The 21,359-nt window shown below is 38.6% G+C and overlaps 1 protein-coding gene across 16 annotated transcripts in view; it reads right to left on the bottom strand.

Annotated features, from left to right (window-relative positions):
• Positions 1 to 21,359, bottom strand: part of CTBP1 (C-terminal binding protein 1) — a 416,082-nt gene that overhangs the window by 17,337 nt on the left and 377,386 nt on the right. For all 16 annotated transcript variants that reach the window (XM_038399424.2, XM_043512676.1, XM_038399425.1 and 13 more), the window contains 3 exons: positions 18,580 to 18,724; positions 11,370 to 11,576; positions 770 to 984 (listed from right to left, as the gene is read on the bottom strand). In XM_038399424.2, the coding sequence (XP_038255352.1) occupies positions 770 to 984; positions 11,370 to 11,576; positions 18,580 to 18,724 (567 nt within the window). The remainder of the gene's footprint in view (positions 1 to 769; positions 985 to 11,369; positions 11,577 to 18,579; positions 18,725 to 21,359) is intronic.

Below are 21,359 nucleotides of genomic sequence, written 5' to 3'. Positions count from 1 at the left end.
ACATTCATGATTTCTTAGTTCAAGTTACCATTTTTACTTATATAATTGCCACACTCATACATTTAAAAAAGCTACACCTTTTAATATACATTATATATACACCAAGGTTTGAGGCAGCAAATAAATACTGAATGCAAAACCCAAAATGTTTACCTTCTGAATTTCTCCAAAAAGGAACGATTGCTGCAGTTCTACACTTGGATATGTTTTAAGTATTTACTAATTTTAGAATGCTTCATCTCAAGACCAAATCCATTTTATATATTATTTTCCCCAAATAACCTACTACTGTAGTGTGAGCAATTATCAGGGAAACATTCTGCAACCATTAAGAATTAACACAAGAGGTCGCCAGTTAGTCATTATCCTTAAGTTAGGGATACAGAAACTCAAACTGTAATTGAAGTATAAAAGTGAAGTGCAACCTTTGTTACTAATATAAAGAGGATGTATGTACCTGAAGATACAACGGAAGTGCTTTTAAGTAAAAGTCAATGAATCAAGCAACTTCATCTTAACAGTGTTTAGCATAACACACTATTTCAACAAGAGAGAAATTGGCAAGTAAAATGAATAAAAAATAACACTGTATAAGATATCATCTATTTCTTAACCAGATCTTAACCTGCTTAACAAATAGTGAAATAGCAGATGGAAGAGATAATTAATACAGATCTGAATTTTCATGTTTATACAGAGAAACTCTACAGTTTGCAGAAAGTCAGTAATTATACTACACCCAGCCTGTAGGGTACATTTGGATAGTTACCTGTTTAATGGTGAAGTCATTAATAAGATGATGATTGTGTTCATTCAAGTTGCAATGCAGGGTTACACAGTCACTGTGAAATAGCAGGTCCTGTAAAGTGCTCACCCGCTGCAGTCCAAGAGCACGTTCAATGCCATCTGAGAGGTATGGGTCATAAAAAAGAACACTAAAGCCAAAGGCCTTTGCACGTAGTGCGACTGCTTGCCCAACCCGTCCTAGAATGACACAGACATACAAACAAAAGAGAATGTTTATGGTAGAAAGTGGCATATTTGTATAATTATTGTTACAAAACATTTATGTGGTGCTGTAAACTTACATGGGATTTTACAGAACATAGGAAAGAAACATCCCATGTCCCATTAGAAATTCTCATTACATAGCTTTATATTTAAGAGTTGGTTTATGCCATCCCTGACCAAAACAAAGCAACAAGACTGCTCCATAAAATATAAGCAAAATGGCAAGCTGTAATGCATGAGACCTATGGTAACCTGGGTCTGCTTAACAGGTGGCACTATTTGCTGGATGTGCTGATGACAAATCACTGATGTTCCGGACTGTTCTCTGCAGTTTAGTTGTTGCCACGCCAGTCCCAGGTATATGAGAGCGACAAGGTGGGTGAGGTAATACCTGAAGAAGAGCTCTATGTAGCTCAAAACCTTGTGTCTCTCATCAACAGAGATAAAAGATATTACCAATTTTATTATCCAATAAAAGATATTACCTCACTGACCTTATCCCTGCAAAGTACTCATTTTTCCCCATGTCTGCACAGTCAGCTCTAATAAAAAGTTGTTCATAGATACTAAGGTCAGAAGAGACCATTCTGATCATCTAGTCCGACCACCTGCACAGCACAGGCCACAGAATCTCACCCACCCACTCCTACAAAAAAACCTCACCTATGTCTGAGCTACTGAAGTCCTCAAAACATGGTTTAAAGACTTCAAGGAGCAGAGAAGCCTCCCTCAAGTCACCCATGCCCCATGCTACAGAGGAAAGCGAAAAACCTCCAGGGCCTCTCCAATCTGCCCTGGAGGAAAATTCCTTCCCGACCCCAAATATGGCAATCAGCTAAACCCTGAGCATATGGGCAACATTCACCAGCCAGATACTACAGAAAATTCTTTCATGGGTAACTCAGATCCCATCCATCTAATATCCCATCTCAGGGGATTAGGCCTATTTACCCTGAATATTTAAAGATCAATTACTTACCAAAATCCCATTATCCCATCATACCATCTCCTCCATAAACTTATCGAGTAGAATCTTAAAGCCAGATAGATCTTTTGCCCCCACTGCTTCCCTTGGAAGGCTATTTCAAAACTTCACTCCTCTGATGGTTAGAAACCTTCGTCTGATTTCAAGTCTAAACTTCCTGGTGGCCAGTTTACACCCATTTGTTCTTGTGTCCACACTGGTGCTGAGCTGAAATAATTCCTCTCCCTCTTCTGTATTTATACCTCTGATATATTTATAGAGAGCAATCATATCTCCCCTCAACCTTTTAGTTAGGCTAAACAAGCCAAACTCCTTAAGTCTCCTTTCATAAGACAAGTTTTCCATTCCTCGGATCATCCTAGTAGCCCTTCTCTCTTCCTGCTCCAGTTTGAATTCATCCTTTTTAAACATGGGAGACCAGAACTGCACACAGTATTCTAGGTGAGGTCTCATCAGTGCCTTCTATAATGGTACTAAAACCTCCTTATCCCTACTGGAAATGCCTCTCCTGATGCATCCCAAAACCGCATTAGCTTTTTTCACAGCCATATCACATTGGCAGCTCATAGTCATCCTATGATCAACCAATACTCCAAGGTCCTTCTCCTCTTCCGTTACTTCTAATTGATGCGTCCCCAACTTATAACTAAAATTCTTGTTATTAATCCCTAAATGCATAACCTTACACTTCTCACTATTAAATTTCATCCTATTACTATTACTCCAGTTTACAAGGTCATCCAGATCCTCCTGTATAATATCCCAATCCTTCTCTGAATTGGCAATACCTCCCAGCTTTGTATCATCTGCAAACTTTATTAGCACACTCCCACTTTTTATGCCAAGGTCAGTAATAAAAAGATTAAATAAGATTGGCCCCAAAACCGATCCCCGAGGAACTCCACTGGTAACCTCCCTCCAACCTGATAGTTCGCCTTTCAGTAGGACCCGTTGCAGTCTCCCCTTTAACCAATTCCTTATCCACCTTTTGATGTTCATATTGATCCCCATCTTCTCCAATTTAACTAATAATTCCCCATGTGGCACGGTATCAAATGCTTTACTGAAATCTAGGTAAATTAGATCCACTGCATTTCCTTTATCTAAAAAATCTGTTACTTTTTCAAAAAAGGAGATTAGGTTGGTTTGGCACGATCTACCTTTTGTAAAACCATGTTGTATTTTGTCCCATTTACCATTGACTTCAATGTCCTTAACTAATTTCTCCTTCAAAATTTTTTCCAGGACCTTGCATACTACAGACGTCAAACTAGTTGGCCTGTAGTTACCCGGACCACTTTTTTTTCCTTTCTTAAAAATAGGAACTATATTAGCAATTCTCCAATCATTCGGTACTACCCCTGAGTTTACAGATTCATTAAAAATTCTTGCTAATGGGCTTGCAATTTCAGGTGCCAATTCCTTTAATATTCTTGGATGAAGATTATCTGGGCCCCCCGATTTAGTCCCATTAAGCTGTTTGAGTTTTGCTTCTACCTCAGATATGGTAATATCTACCTCCATATCCTCATTCCCATTTGTCATGCTACCATTATCCCCAAGATCCTCTTTAGCCTTATTAAAGACTGAGGCAAAGTATTTGTTTAGATATTGGGTCATGCCTAGATTATTTTTAACCTCCACTCCATCCTCATTGTTAAGCGGCCCCACTTCTTCTTTTTTAGTTTTCTTCTTATTTATATGGCTATAGAACATTTTACTACTGGTTTTAATTCCCTTTGCAAGGTCCAACTCTACTCGACTTTTAGCCTGTCTCACTTTATCCCTACATGTTCTGACCTCAATTAGGTAGCTTTCCTTGCTGATCTCTCCCATCTTCCACTCCCTGTATGCTTTCTGCTTCTTCTTAATCACCTCTCTAAGATGCTTGCTCATCCAGCTTGGTCTACAACTCCTTCCTATGAATTTTTTCCCCTTTCTTGGGATACAGGCTTCCGATAGCTTCTGCAGCTTTGATTTAAAGTAATCCCAAGCCTCCTCTACCTTTAGATCCATAAGTTCTTCAGTCCAATCCACTTCCCTAACTAATTTCCTTAATTTTTGAACGTCAGCCCTTTTGAAATCAAAAACCGTAGTTGCAGATTTATTTTTGTTAATCCTTCCATTTAGTTTGAACTGAATTAGCTCATGATCACTTGAGCCAAGATTGTCCCCTACAACCATTTCTTCTATGAGGTCCTCGCTACTCACCAAAATTAAATCTAAAATGGCATCCCCTCTAGTCGGTTCAGCAACTACTTGATGAAGGAATCCATCAGCTATCGCATCTAGGAAAATATGAGCCCTATTATTATTACTAGCACTGGTCCTCCAGTCTATGTCTGGGAAGTTAAAGTCTCCCATGATCACGCAGTTTCCATTAGTATTTACTTTATTAAAGACATTAAAAAGGGCTTTATCCATATCCAAATTAGATCCCGGAGGTCTGTAGCACACCCCAAGCACTATCGTAGGAGAGGCTTTACTAGTTTTCTTCCCCAATGTAATTTTTGCCCAGACGGACTCTGTCTTATCCATTGCATCGCTTCTTATTTCTTTACATTCTACCTCATCATTGATATACAATGCTACTCCACCCCATTTACCTTTGTTTCTGTCTTTCCTAAACAGCACATACCCTTCAATACCTGTAGTCCAGTCATGACTACTATTCCACCATGTTTCTGTTACCCCTATAATATCTGGTTTCACTTCCTGCACCAGTAGCTCTAGTTCCTCCATTTTGTTACCTAGGCTCCTCGCATTGGTGTACAAACATCTTAATTTTTGCTGTTTGGCCTCGCTCACATTTTGTACCCTATTAGGCACAGTCATTCTACAGCCAGTATAACCTATTAGACTAGTATCCACACCACCCTCGTTCCGTATATACATTCTCCTACCCACGGCTGTATCCTTTCTTACTTCGTCTTCTTCCCTCTCAATGCTAAAATCTGGTGTGGAGATTACCTGGACATCTCCCAACCATCTCCCCCTAATTCCTAGTTTAAAGCTCTCTTTATCAGTTGTGCCAGCCTCGATCCTAGAAGTCTATTTCCTTCCCTACTCAGATGAAGTCCATCCCGAGAGAACTGTCCTCTGTCGTGAACGCCTCCCAGTGGCCATACATCCCAAAGCCCTCCTTATAGCACCACTGCCTAAGCCATCTGTTGACAGTCATAATCTTGTCACACCTTTGTTGCGCTTCTCTAGGAACAGGAAGGATCCCGCTAAAGATCACCTGAGCCTCAATTTCCTTCCCCAGCCTAGCATAGTCTCCCTTAATACTTTCCAGAGAATCTAGCCGTATCATTTGTTCCCACATGAAGGATAATTAGGGGATTCTTTCCCGCTCCCTTTAGGATCCTTTTCAACCTCAGGTCTACATCCCGTATCTTAGCACCTGCAAGACAACTCACCCTTGTTAAGTGAACATTTGCAATTTCAGTTAATACGAAATAATTTCTTTAAAGTTCCCTTTCTGCCTGAATTTATGACACACCACACAGCAAGTTGTGACAACATGATTATTTCAAAAACAGGTCAATATTCAAACATTCAAATTCTTGCAATTGCTATTAGCAGATGAGTCTACCCTCCCAACTTGTTTTCAGTTTATGCAGTCTTTAAAATTCTTTCAGCTCACCTGCCCTGCCCCTGCCCCCATCCACACGTGCACTTTCTGAGATGGTACTTTCCACTTTTACATCCTTCTTGATGATGGACTTATTCTAGAATGCCTACAAGAAACCTGCCATTTTCTTGTTTTCTTCTATTCTTCTGGTCTTCTATTTCTTCATTATCCATATAGCTAAATCATAAACAAAGGGGCTCCATCATAACATGCACTACTCCTGTTGATTAGCTGCAGTGATAATCTTGTACTGCGTAGTATCTAGAGGCCCCATTGTGGTAGGCACTGTACACCCATCTATAATGAAAGGACAGTCCCTAGCCTAAAATAAACTCATAATCTAAGTAGTACAATCTACCTTATTGCCTTAGTTCTTCCTCATTTACCCTTTCTTACTCTCTTATTACTTCCTTAAGTCATGTTTTAAATTGGTTTGAGGAAAGGATCCCACCTTGCATGTGTACTGGGAAGTCCTTATCTCACTTATTGTAACACACAGGTAAGTAATACTTAATCAAGGTCACGGGACTGGCATGTTCTGTGTGAAGAGAGTTTGGGAATACAAATGTTTTGAAGAAATACAACCATTTGTACGGTACTGTACTTTACATTCAGCTATCAGGTTGAGAATTTGAGACATAAGGATATTTCAGAAGTATCAGAATCACTAGACTCACCAGGAAAGCCAATGCTCAGCCTTAAAAATATCAACGGAAAGTTTTGTTTTGTAACATCTGTGTCTATTCAAAATACAACAGAAAAAGATGAAAGACATGGGATTTTCCTAACTGTGTTTTAAGGGATTTTCCAATGTTCTTCAGTTTCTTTTTGAATAAACACAAGAAGCCACAAAAGGAGGTTTCTTCTTGACCATCTAAGCTGAACAAAGTAATTCTGGAGTGTCTGGTGATGGATACACTTAGAATATTGAGCAGTCAGTCAATATAACTGGTACTGTTTGCTATTCCCTGGGGACTTCTACTTAAGACAAAGTCTTCAAAACATATTGAAATAAAAGACTGTGTATACTAGTTGTTTGCTTTTGAGGATCTGTTTATAATGCTTAATAATGCAGCAAGGGAGATTTAGGTTGGATATTAGGAAAAACTTTCTAACTATAAGGGCAATTCAGCTCTGGAATAGGTTTCCAAGGGAGGTTGTGAAATTGCAATCACTGGAGGCTTTTCAGAACAGGTTGGACAAACACCAGTCAGCAATGATCTAGGTTTACTTGTTCCTGCCACAGCACAAGGAGCTGGACTTGATGACTTCTTGAGGTCCCTTCCACCCCTACATTTCTAGGATTCTATGAAAATCAGAAATACAGCAAACTTCTAGTGTAATTAAAATATTTTCAAGATTCAGGACCTATATAGCTCAGTGTACATAATTTGTGAACAATAATTTCACAAAGAATAAAGTGTATTACATGTGCTATCTTCCTGTACCTCTCTCCTTTGGAATACATTATGGGTGGGTCTATTGGAATGGATTGACCAGTTTAAAACTGAAACCTTCTGTTGATTACAACCAATGTTGGTGTATAGACTAATATATTAGAACCTTCTAATGAATGTGTGGAACCTCCCACTGAAATTATCGGGAGCCACGTGTATGTGTTTGAGGGAAGAAACTGGCCAACAATGATTTAATGGGAGAAAAGTTTGCTGTAACTGATGGTCCAGATTTAACCATAATCTCTGTACACAGAACAGACTGCATCAGGAATCGGCCAGGAGTTTAAGAACGTAAGAGCAGTCATACTGGGTCAGCTCAATGATCCATCTAGCCCAGTATTCGGTCTTCTGACAATGTCCACTGCCAAATGCTTCAGAGGAAATTAACACAACAGGGTAATTATCAAGTGATCCATCCCATCTGATCCATCCCCAACTTCTGGCATCCAGAGGTTTAGAGACACCCAGAGCATGGGGTTGTGACCCGACCATCTTGACTAATAGTGATTGACAGACCTATACTCCATGATCTTATCACATTCTTTTTTTGAACCCAGTTATAATTTTGGCCTTCACAACATCCCATGGCAAAGAGTTCCACAGGTTGACTGTGCGTTGTGTGAAGAAGTACTTCCTTTTGTTTGTTTTAAACCTGTTGCCTATTAATTTCCTTGGGTTTACTTTTGAAATTACTGTCAAACAACGCAGCACAACTCTACAGCCTGTGACAGCTTTCCTTTCTATGCTGAAAATGTTTATAATAAATAAATCTAATTTAAGGAAATTACCACAAAGATTAGTTACTAATGAAATGTTGATGTACATTTTGAACAAAATGATAAGTGTAGACATCATGGGTAACTTTCTGTTCCCCCGCCCCTTGTTCAACACTCTCAAGTATAATGGGCTAGCAGGAGTGTTATTGAGGGTTGTGGTATTTGCAGTATGCAGATAATACTAACTGTATATTGCCATCTTGTCTGACATGGGCAATGCAACTCAGCACCTCAGACAAAATCTAGTTGAGACTGGGGCATTGGTGAAAGCAAGCTGTCTGAAGCTGAATCCAGACAAGACTAAGAGGATGATGGAAAGCAGGAAGCAGCCACTGGTAATATCATCCCCTTTGATTGAGGCAGTGCATCTGCTGCTGTTCACCAGGGTTTGCAGCTAAGGGGTGATTTCCCAGTTACTGTTAAATGATAATTGTAGCAGTAACCAGATTGGCTTTCTATTAATCCAAGTACTTCTGTGCTCATCTTCAGGAATATCTAAACACTTTTACCATCTGCAGCTGGCCAGGAGGTTGTGACCTATTCTTTCAGATACAAGCCTGGCTACTATTATCCATGTCTTTGTCACATCAAGATTAGACTATTTTCACATATTCGATATGGGACTACATCTTAAAACCATTCAGAGATTGAAGCTGATGCAGAATGTAGCAGGTCACTTGGGATATCGCATGCGTGCACACACAATAATATGGTGTATATTATACAACACTAAATACAACTACTCTAGAATCTGCAATGATTGCCAGTTGGTCTCTGGGTAAAAAAAAATAAGGTAACACAGAAAGCTTGAATAATATGGTATTACTTATGTAGCATTCAAAGGATGCTACACACTTTCTAATGATATAGAGAAACAAAAATCCAAGCCTGAGAAAATTACAGTCTGAACAAACAAGCAGATGAGAGATCGGATGCAAGAGAAGCAAGTGATTGAGCAAAACAGTGTTGATCAGTAAACTTTTTGCTAGTTTTACTTCTCTCATTCTCATTATTACTACAAGCTGAGAAGGGTGGAGACTGATTAATAGGCCTTGTGGAAGAAGCGACTTTAAAAGAGGGACATGAAGGATGAGCAGCAGAAGGCTTAGCAAACCAAGCGAGAGTGGAGGTGTCAGAAGTAGGGAGTTTGTATGAAAGAAGGCATAGAGAAAACAGAGTAGGTGAAGGAAATGAAAAGGCCAGAGAGTGATGCAGCTTGGCCAGACTAAAGGGTGTGGAAGTGATTAGTTAGGGCTTTGGAAGGACTGACTATGTGGAGAGCCAAAAGAAGGAGCTAGTCTTAGAGTTCTTTGGAAGTGAGAATAAGGAAGGGCATTTCTTGTGAAGAAGGCAAGAAGAAATCAGTGAAAGGATGTTAAGAGACCCCAGACATGATTAATGTGGCAGACACATTGTATTATCCATAAAGGACAACTTTGGAATGACTGAAGGTTGAGCTAAGATGATGACAGTGGAAATATATTGCAGTGGTTGAGGCCAGGAATGAATATGGACAAAAGTGGCAGAGACATTTTGGAGGTGTAGAGAGAAACTTCAGCAGGATTTAGCAATGGCATCAAGGTGGCATGGAAGTAGGAGAAGTGGGGCTACTTTATTTTACATGTGCAGCATTTTCTATAGCAGCCTTTCATGATTCAGCAGTTGTGATGTCAACGCATTTCAGTAATAAACTGAAACAAAACCAAAACTAAGACAAAATCAACTAGGACAGGAACTGACAGCTATGAAAAGTGGCATCTTCTGCACAACAGGGTACCCTAAGGCCAATATGCTGGTGAACAAGATTGCAAATATATTTTAATCTAAAACTAGAGATAGACAACTCTTTCATAGAAATGTAGGGCTGGAAGGAACCTTGGCAGGTCATCAAATCCAGACCTCTGCTTTAAGGCAGGACCAAGTAAATTTAGACCATCCCTTGCAGGTGTTTGTCCAACCTGTTTTTTTTTAAAACCCCAATTATGAGGATTCCACAACCTCCTTTGGAAGCCTACTCAAGAACTTAACTATCCTTATAGTTAGAAAGATTTTCTTAATATCTAATCTAAATCTACTTTGCAGCAGATTAAGCCACTTACTTCTTGTCCTACCATCAGTGGACATGGAGAACATGATCAGCATTCTCTTTATAAAAGCCTGCAACATATTTGAAGACTTATCAGGTCCCGCCTCAATTTTCTTTTCTCAAGACTAAACACACCCTGTTTTTTTAAATCTTTCCTCACAAGTCAGATTTCCTAAACCTTTTATCATTTTTGTTGCTCTCCTCTCCTCTCCCCAGTTTGTCCACATCTTTCTTGAAGTGTGGTGCCCAGAACTGGACACAGTACTCCACCTGGGGCCTCACCAGTGTCAAGTGGAGCAGGATAATTCCTCCCATGTCTTACATATGATGCTTCTGTTAGTACCCCTGAATGATATTAGCCTTTGTCACAACTGCATCACATTGTTGACTCAAATTCAATTTGTGATCTACTAGAACCCCCAGATCCTTTTCAGCAGTATTACACCTAGCCAGTTATTCCCAATTTTGTAGCTGCATATTTAATTTTTCCTTCCTCAGTGTAGTACTTTGCACTTGTCTTCAATGAATTTCACCTTGTTGATTTCAGACAAATTTTCTAATTTGTCAAAGTCACTTTGAATTCTAATCCTGTCCTCGAAAGAGCTTGCAAGCCCTCCCAACTTTGTCTCATCTGCACTTTTTATAAACATACTCTGCACTCCAATATCCAATTCACTAATGAAAATATTTTATGAATCTTGAGGAAACCTTTCTGGTATGTTAAAAACAACAGTAGGAGGGAGAAATATGGGAAAAATAGAAATACTGAAATAAGCATTGAACAGCAAATTAAATAGGACCATGCAACGTAAAACAGCACCAAATAAGGCTAATCTGATATTGGACTAATTAATTAAAGGCCTCCATGATGGAACAGGGAAGTGATACTTCCTCTTTATATGATTCTCCAGCACCTGTGTGTCTGATTCTCAGAAAGATGTAGAGAAATTCAGGGTAGAACAACAACAAAATTAGATAAGTTGTTGGATGGACTGACTGGGTAGAAATATTAAGCAATGGTTTAGGAAGGGGAACAAAGTAACTACCTATAAATATTTGAAAGTTATAAACACCAAGGATAGAGAAGTACTATTCACCATGGTACAATGGAGTGTAATTAGAAGTAATGGATGAAATTAAGAAGAGAAAGATTAAAACTATCAGGAGAAAACTATTAGATTTTGAAGTAGTCTTCTAAGGTAAACAGAGAAAGCCCCATGAGTTGGGGACATTTATTATTTTTAGCACAGGTATTGCTTATTCAGCATACAAGCTTGGACAAAACAAATATGATCTAAGGAGCAATCCTGCACTGCAGGGGATGGCTTCCATGACTCATCTTTTCCATTTTCAATTTCCATAATTCTATCACAATGGGTAAAACAACTGAAAACCAATTGTCCACCCAGAGTCAACATACCTAATCCAATAATGCCCAAGGTCTCCCCTCTAATCCTGGCAGCTCCAGAAGCAACTTCCCGAATCTGCTCAACACTCTGTACTCTTGTGCCTTCTCGCAAGGCCTGGTGAAGCCAGGTGGTTCGTCTGTAAAGGTTCAGGATGTGGCACATTGTAGAATCTGCTGTCTCTTCTACTGATGCAGCTGGCACATTACATACTGCGATTCCTGAAAGAAAAAGAAGAAGATTATACATTTACTGAATATGTCACACACTCTTTTTTCCCCCTCACTCAAAAGTCACCCTAGAGTTTAACGAGTAAATTATTCTAGAGTCAAGGATATTGTAGATTTAATTTTACAATCCATAAATATTTTCACATGCTGTTTGTATAAACATCAGAGTTCATGGTTTGAATGACAGTGGCAGGACTTTAATATGTTTTAAACTTCACAGGAGTAATGAAGAGATGCACAAAAAAAATTCCAAAAGGAAAGTTACAAAAGAGATATTGTCTGGTAGTTCAGGCCCCAAAACCGTTATTAATAGAAACATATTTATGACATTTCAAAAGTTTCAAAAACAAAAATTCTTTGAACGTAAACATCTCTGTGCAAACAGTACAGCATCTGGCTAATACATGACAGAACGCAAGTGCAACTATGTAATCTATTTCCATTATCAAACCTATTTGTTTAAATGTATGATTTTTAATTTTTTTTTGAGGAGGCTAGTTAAACGGAAATTAAAAGGAACAGTTCCAAAAGTGAAATGCCTGCAAGTTGCAGGGAAACTTTGTAAAAACACCATAATAGAAGCTCAACTAAATGTACACCCCAAATTAAAAAATTGCAAGGGGACTAAAAAAACTGCCACAATGAATAAACAACAGAGTAAATGAAGTGATCAGAGGCAAAAAGACACCCTTTAAAATGGGAAGTGAAATCCTACTGAGGAAAACAGAGCATAAACTCAGGCAAGTCAAGTGTAAAAGTATAATTAGGCAGGGCAAAAAACAATTTGAAGAGCAACTATCCAAAGATTCAAAAACTAACAGCTATATATATATATATATATTTTTTTTTTTAAAGTACAACAGAAGCAGGAATCTTCCCAATGAATCAATGGGACCACTGGACAATCAAGGTGCTAAAGGAGCACTCAAGGTAAATATGGCCGTTGCGGAGAAGCTAAATTAATTCTTTGCATTAGTCTTCACTGCAGAGGATGTGAGGAAGATTTCCACACCGGAACCATTCATTTTAGGTGACAAATGTGAGGAACTGTCCCAGGCTGAGGTGTCATTAGAGGTGATTTTGGAACAAATTAATAAATTAAACAGCAATAAGTCACCAGGACCAGACGATATTCACCCAAGAGTTTTGAAGGAACTCGAATATGAAACTATTAACTAACTAACTGTGGTGTGTAAATCAGCTTCTGTACCAGATGACTGGAGGATATCTAATGTGACACCAATTTTTAAAAAAGGCTCCAGAAGCAATCCTGGCAATTAAAGGCTGGTAAGTCTAACTTCAGCACCTTGCATACTGGTTGACTCTATTGTAAAGATCAGAATTATCGGATACATAGATGAACACGATTTGCTGGGGAAAAGTCAATATGGCTTTTGTAACGGGAAATCACATCTCACCAATTTATAAAAATTCTTTGAGGGTGTCAACAAACATGTGGACAAGGGTAATCCAGTTGATATAGTGTACCTGGACTTTCAGAAAGCTTTTGACAAGGTCCCTCATCAAAGGCTCTTAAGCAAAGTAAGCTGTCATGGGATAAGAGGGAAGATCTTCTCATGGGTCAGTAACTGGTAAAAAAGTAGGAAAAAAAGGGAGGAATACATGTTCAGTTTTCGGAATGGAGAGAGAGGTAAATAGTGGTGTCCCCCAGGGATCTGTACTGGGACCAGTGATGTTCAATATATTCATCAACGAGCTGGAAAAAGGGGTAAACAGTGAGGTAGCAAAATTTGCAGACAATACAAAACTACTCAAGCAAGTTAAGTTCAAAGCAGACTGCAAAAAGTTACAAATAGATCTCACAAAACTGGGTGACTGGTAACAAAATGGCAGAAGAAATTCAGTGTTGATAAATGCAAAATAATGCATATTGGAAAACATAATCCCAACTATACATAGAAAATGATAGGGTCTAATTTAGCTGTTACCACTCAAAAGAGAGATTTTTGAGTCATTGTGGATAGTTTTCTGAAAACGTCCTCTCAATAGGTAGTGGCAGTCCAAAAAAGCTAACAGAATGTTAGGAACCATTAGGAAAAGGATAGATAAAAAAGAAAATATCACAATACCACTATATAAATCCATGGTATGCCCAAACCTGGAATACTTCATGCAGTTTTATGGGAAGAGATTAAAAAGACTGGGACTTTTCAACTTGGACAAGAGACAACTAATGTGGGCTATGATAGAGGTCTATAAAGTTGCGAACAGTGAGGAGAAAGCAAATAAGGAAGTGCTATTTACTCCTTCTCATAAAAAAAACGAGGGGTCAACCCATGAAATTAGTAGGCAGCAGGTTTAAAACAAACAAAAGGAAGTACTTCACACAACGCACAATCAACCTGTGAACTCATTGCTAGTGGATGTTGTGAACGCTAAAACTATAATGGGGTTCAAAAAAGAATTAGATACATTCATGGAGGATAGGTGCATTAACAGCTATTAGCCACATTGGTCACAGATGCAACCCCATGCTCTGGGTGTCCCTAGCCTCTCATTGCCAGAAGCTGGGAATGGGTGACAGGGGATGGATCATCTGAGGATTACCTGTTCTGTTCATTCCCTCTGGGGCACCTGGTATTGGCCACTGTCGGAAGACAGGATATCGGGCTAGGGTCATTGGTCTGACCCATTATGACCATTCTTGTGTTCTTTTCATACTGAGAAATCCATACTAAGGCCTGATCTTATAAATAGTTATGCCCATGAGTAGTCTCATTAAGCTCAATGGGACTAATTCACGTGTTAGTGTATGGAAAACCAGGACTGTATGTTTATTTATGGCTTCTCAATATTTTTTGCTGGAGATATTTTATTAGCTATATAATGTGCTCTGTGTTTATATTAGCCAAGGCAGTCAAGACATGTGCCTTGCACTGGCAACAAAAGAAGTGTGGTTTGTGCTGGTTCTTAGAGTTAAACCGCAATAGTTAGAATCATAGAAGGTTAGGGTTGGAAGAGACCTCAGGAGGTCATCTAGTTCAACCCCCTTCTCAAAGCAGGACCAACCCCAACTAAATCATCCCAGCTAGGGCTTTGTCAAGCCCTTTTATACAAGAAAACTCTGTTTATATAAACTAATGACTATCTCAAACTGTTTTAGAAATATTAGTGAATGCTTGCCAGGCCCAGGTATGATTATATCCACTTCATACATGGGTAAAGTGAGACACAGCTTAAAAATGGCATGCTCAAGATTGCACAACTAGTCAGTAGAATTGCTATGAACAGAAACAGAAGCCCTGACAAACAGCCCCTAAGCTAACCAGTAAAGACATACCCTACCTAAATCTTCGTATTGAGGTGCTGAGTCTGCTCCTACAAGGTGTTTGAAGATAATAGGAGTTTATGGTGTTAAGCACCTGACAATAGCTGGTCTGTAGCGAGCAGGGCATGGAGGCAAGAAGGTGAGAGAAAGCAAGAGAGAAAATCCTGCTGACTTCAACAGAAGTTGAATTGGGCACCAGAGACTGAATCCAAAATCTTTTAGTCAATGGCAGTTATTCCAAAAAAAATGGAATAGCCCCAGGTGAGTTGGCTTTGCCGCTATAGACACGTTTGCCACCTTGCAGGAGTTTTCTGGACAATAATTTCCTTGCAGTACTCAATATACGCTTCATAGTTAAGAAAACCCTTTTTTCTACAATAACCCTAGCGAATGTTCTTGTTTACTTTAAAAAGCTTTTGTGCTGCTTAAATGTTGCCTCTTCTCAGTTCCTTGTACTGTCTGCTCCCTCTCTATTTACCAACTGCGACTCCTGACAAAGTTTGTGTTCAGACTGCTGATGATTCCTATAACACCTTTTAATGGAGATCAACACGTACTTTTTTCTTCAACAACCAGTAGGGCATTTTTCACTGTAGATATTTGTACATAAATAAAAATTAAATACGCTGCTTCAGCTAACAAAGGAGGCAGCTGACCTGGCCTGAGGGAATAACGACAACCTAGCTTTAATATTATGAACTTTACATCTTATGAAGCAAGAGAAGACAGAACAGTATTCTCTTCAATAATAGGAACAATGTCAGTAATTTGACAAATTATCTCAAAACCTATTTATCTACAGTGTGAATCCAAATTTCTTTATTATGATGGCTTGCACCTTTATTGACTTTTGAGATTTGACAATTAAAGAAAAATCGATATAGGGAGGCTGCATAACTATTTTTCTTTGCTGTGCGGAATCATCTGCTGAATCACTGCTCTTAGATTTACTAAGATAAAACAGCTTCCTTTGCCGGCATATCATTCTTGGCATCCTGTTAGCATTAACTGTAGTATGAATCCCAACATTGAAAAAAAGAGGCAAAATGAGTATCCTTGTTTAACTGGAGGGTAAAATTACGTTAAACCTATCATATTAAATGGCTGCATTTGGTTATACAAGAAAAAAAGTGCCATTTTCACGGGACAATATTAAAATTCATAAACACATATTTTAATTCCCAGCACCTACCAAACACTGCTTTATACAGAGTTAGAAATGTTTCATTACATGTCTGGAGAAAGAAACAAGGAATTTCCACTCACCTTTCAGCTTGTTGGAGCTTTTCTTGCTCATCGTACAGTTGCCCCTAGAAGACTGTAGGGAGAAGGGTCACGTAGCCTTTCACCTATGTTCTAGAGCTTCTTTTTCCCTTCTCCCACCTCTAAATAGTTTACCACATATGGCAGCTGAAAGAAGGAGCTTGCCCTGCATGGTGAACCACTTGCAGCAGCAGCAGGAGGACAAGAACAAGGAGAAAGTGGACAAGCACAAGACTTACCATAGAGGAAAAAGGGTATGGCCTTCCCACTTACTGAGAAAACAGTATTATATTGTTAGGGAGGGAGGGGGGCAGAATAGCTTTTGTGATTTCTTCTACACACCTTTTTCCCCCCACTGATCTCAGTGGTCTGGTCTCTACACACACCCACCACCTTAGAGAGCCCAAGACTAGCTGACTTCACCCAAAGCTCCAGCCCTATTTGCCTTCTATAGGCTCATTCCTACCTCCCTGATTACATCCTCATCTCTCAGGTTTTTCTCACCACGTAAGCAGCAACTCACAATTTCGTGGAAAAAGTCAGATTTTCAAGTTTTTCCATGGGAAACTCCTGGTTCCACATTTTTTGTGAAATACACATCAACCAAAAATGACAGCATGAAAAGAATGCAGCTGTAACCATATCTACAAAAATATTTTCTTCTAAAGTGAAAAAATTCTCATGTGATTTCCACTAAGTAGGGTTCTGATAAAATACCTGTCATTTACAATTGATTCTTCTGAATATTGTTGCTACTACCACAAGACCTACTTCCACAGCACATTTCATCAGCAGATGAAAGTGTTTTACAAACAGTAATTAACTCTCACATCACCTCTATAAGGTATGTATTATTTATACCAGTTCTGCAGAGGGGAAACTGAGTGACAGGTAGGTTAAGTGATTTTGCAAGTAATGGTAAGTCAGTGGTTGAATCTCAGTCACTAGCTCTAGCCAGATGGAGCTTAAAAAAAAAAAATAAAAATCAGACTTTCAACTTTCATCCAGATTTTACTGACTAAAAAGCAAAACCGACAATCATTTCATTGGGAGGGGACAATTTTATTCAGTAAAGATAGGCATGGATCAATACACTGGATCCTAATTGTACAGTTTAAATGAGTCTAATCAAAGCCTCAGACTTGAATGCTCAGAAATGTTGCAATTTAGCATTTAGATCTGAATCAAAACATTCCCAAAATCTGGGATGTTCAAGTTTGGACAGCTATAGAGGTAGATCTGAGTTGTGAACTTGTAACCCAGCAAGGATACCTGCCTGTATGTACAGATCATATTCTTGCCTGGAGTCCCATTTGCTTCAGTAGGATTCTGCACAAGTGGAACCTTTTGCAGGACTGGGTCTTAATTCTGAGCCCAGAGTTAGGGTTTGGACCTAGTATTTTGCTTCAGGCCCATCTCTATGATGTAAGTTTACAAATGAACATGTTTGTGTTCATCACAATGCATGTGTCTAACCTTGTTAATGTCAACTGGAGTTCAAGGTATGCACCAAAGGGAGAACAGTCCCCTAAACATCTTCAGATCTAACCTGCTCCTGAGGCATTTGTCACACTAGAAAAAAAAATCTATTTTAACTAATGTGTAAAAAATAGAGGCTAAGGAACTGGTGTTGGGTGACTCATCCTTATTTACTAATAAACAATTCAGTACTACAACCACTCACTACTTCAGTGGGACTGACACTACAATAAGTACTACACTAGATAGTAAATGTTTGCAGGACTTAGTCAAAAGTGACAGGAAGAAAATCTTCAGGTAATTTGTTCCCAGTTTATTCAGAAAACTGAAGAAATAAACTGGAAACTTGTACTTTGAGAATACAGCTTTGTTTCTGGCTGTTGTGAAGCAAACAACAGTTCAAATCAGATTGCAGCTTTTGACTAATAGGAGAGTGAAGATCCTCTCCCCAAAATTCTCCAGAGGTTTAGTTTATTTTTCATGTAATTACAATTGATTCTTTGATAAAATTGATATTCCTGATTTGTCTACCAGGAAAAGCTTCTGAAGTAGATCTTAAAGTCCAAACACAGGTACTAGACCATAGGTCTATTTGTTTATTTTCATACAAAATAGTATGCCATAATACTGACAGAATTATACACTGTGACTGGATTATAGTCTGTAGCAATTTAAATAAACAGACAGAAAGTTTCCTATTTACTGTTTTAAAAAAAGTCTGCTCTTAGTCTTGAAATGTATCTTGAATGGACAGACTGCCGTACTGTAACAAATCCATTATCAGTTAATTAACTAATGTTAATATCATAATGATTTTTGAACTCTGATGAGAAAATTATACAGTTTATATATTATGTTAGCACAAATTATACAGCAAATGCTGATGCAAAGACTTAGATGCTATCACATTTCTGGAGGCAACTATAACATGTTCAAATAAAACAGCATCTTTAATAATCATACCTAAATCCCCAGCAGATTTGATGTCAATGTTATCAAAACCACTGCCAATTCGGACAATTATTCGAAGTGCTTTGAATTTCTCCAGGTCTTCTCGTGTTAAAGTGATAGTGTGATACATCAGTGCACCCACTGCTTCATTTAGTACCTGGAATTTAAAAAAAATAAAAAAAAAAGAACAAACCTTGCTTTATGTAATCTGATTTTTTTCCCCTTTTCATTGCATTTATGTTTCATCATGTATTAAAATTTTGCACGTCTGAAGGACTCTGTAATAATTACAAAAAATCAGTTTTATTTTTAAAAACTTTTCTCCAAATATTTTCAAGCATCTTGGTAAGCCATGTCTTTTTTCCACTATAAAATTCAGAGAACAAACACAGGCCTGATCCTGCAAAGGGATACGCTCATTAGGAGTCCTCGTGATTTTGATGGTACAAGTACTTTCAGGATCACAAACCAATACAAGCACACAATTTAAAGCCTCAAAGGACACAAGTTGGACACCACTGCATTATATCTGGGCCTGTTCAGGCTACTGAATGGCATTAGGAAGAGATTGGCTGGGGGGCTGGGAAACTGTTTGAGACCTTTTTTATGGAACATGTGGTCCTTTGTTTAAAATAGTGAGCTCTGTGTGTTTATGTGTGCGCGCACATGTGCGCGCGCATATTTATTTATCAGCCACGTGGTGGTAGCATCAATGTAACAAATAGGTGTGCAAGTGACTAATCTTTTTATATTTTATTTTTAAAGTTCAGGACTCTCCTAGAGCTACGGACGACTTGGCAGGAAAATGCAAATCAGATGGTGATCTCCAGTTACTATATATTATTTCACACAAACTTACTTTCTTGATGATGTTGGAACTCTATGCACCTAGTATACCATACAATTAAAATAAACCATTAAAAATCATGGTTAAGGAGGAAAATATTGAGCTCTCAAAAAGCAAATTGGAGAACTCCAAATTTAGACAAAGAACTCCTGTGCTAATGCAAGTTATTAAAACTATTCCTGGTTGTTGGATTTCACCTGAATAAGGCTCATCTGAAGTGCATTACAAAGCACATTGTTATTAATGGAAAAAGACTACTTACTAAGGAAGGCTTTTATGCTTTGAAAATACATGTAGAAAATACATTTAATGAAGGAGCTCACACATTACTGAAGTTACTTAAATTTATAGAAAGAAAGCTAAAAGGTTGCAAATTGCACTAAAAATGAAAAGACATGGTTTTTCTACTTTTATATATAAAATATGCAAAAGATGAAATTATAATACAAAATAAATACAGAAGGCTTTAACAAAAAAACAAAACCAAAAACAACATTTAGAAAAATCAAACATGCTGCATAATGCTGACTAACTTAACTAGAGCATGTATGCTAACATCTGTAAAGTACCATTGGGACTACGGTGATTAGTGCCTTAGAAATAGATTAGTATAGTATGCTATACTATAGTATAAAGACAGGTTTCAGAGTAGCAGCCGTGTTAGTCTGTATTCACAAAAAGAAAAGGAGTCCTTGTGGCACCTTAGAGACTAACAAATTTATTTGGGCATAAGCTTTCGTGAGCTACAGCTCACTTCATCAGATGCAGTCAGTGGAAAATACAGTGGGGAGATTTATATACATAGAGAACATGAAACAATGGGTGTTACCATTCATACTGTAACCACTCTGGTTACAGTGTGAATGGTAGCACCCATTGTTTCATGTTCTCTATTTATATAGCCCACGAAAGCTTATGCTCAAATAAATTTGTTAGTCTCTAAGGTGCCACAAGTACTCCTTTTCTTATTTATGTTTTAAAGAGCTTTTTAAATACTAACTTGAGTGCTGACTACTTAGGGCTACAATTCCTCTTAGTTTTCCTAATTATATGTAGTTATATTTTAGCACTGAACTATCATGACCATTCTGGGTAACATCAGCTGTTCACCACCATAAGAGCTTTAGTTTGTAATTTTTTGTGGGGAGATAACTCTTAATGTCTCCCATTTATACAAAAATGTGAACAGTCTTACCATAATGTGCTAAAAGCCTCAAATAACCAGGTTGGGAGTAGCATTCAGGACGTGACATAAACCTCAACCCTTATTTTTCTTTTTCTGGTGATCATATATTGCTGGACTTTGTTCAGACACCTGATTCAAACCCCATTTTAGTCAGCAGAAAGATTCCCATTGGCTTCAATGGGCTTTGGATCAGACTCAGCGTACAGACTCAGCGTACAGTCAGCTAGGGTTCAGCAGCATCCCCACACAGAGCTGGTCTGAAGCTGTAGCAGAAAGTCACTCTCTGACTCTCTAGCCCTGAAAGGGGCACACACCTTTTCCAGAAAACCAGAAAACGGCCCCCACCCACCACTTATCGTGCGGTGAGGTCACTCTGCTGGCCATTACAGTTGTTTTACATGATTTAAAGGAGGTATTCTTTAAAGGAGCAGAAACAGGGTGTGGGGGGGGGAGAGGGTTTGGGGCTCCTATGACTGGTATGGCAAGGAGCCAACCCCACCCTTTATATTCCCCCTTAATCCTCATCCCCCTTAACTGGGGGAGGGAGGCAGGGAAGGAGGATAGAGCTTCAGGTTGGCTGGGGACCAAGATGGGAAAGGGGGATAGCTGGCAGAAGCCCCTGGGCATCTATTGAAATGATTATGGAGTTACCTGCACTGTTCACTTTTATCTGCTGGGTACTCCCAGATATTTAAGAATAAAGTTGCGACCTAATTAAACCACATCCAGTGTCTCCTGCCCTTCTTCCAGTATAGCTGG

Source organism: Dermochelys coriacea, chromosome 4 (genome assembly GCF_009764565.3).
Source record: "Dermochelys coriacea isolate rDerCor1 chromosome 4, rDerCor1.pri.v4, whole genome shotgun sequence".
In the NCBI taxonomy this organism is placed as follows: domain Eukaryota; kingdom Metazoa; phylum Chordata; order Testudines; family Dermochelyidae; genus Dermochelys; species Dermochelys coriacea.
The sequence above is the reverse complement of the archived record's forward strand: the minus strand, read 5'-3'. Positions and strand labels throughout refer to the sequence as shown.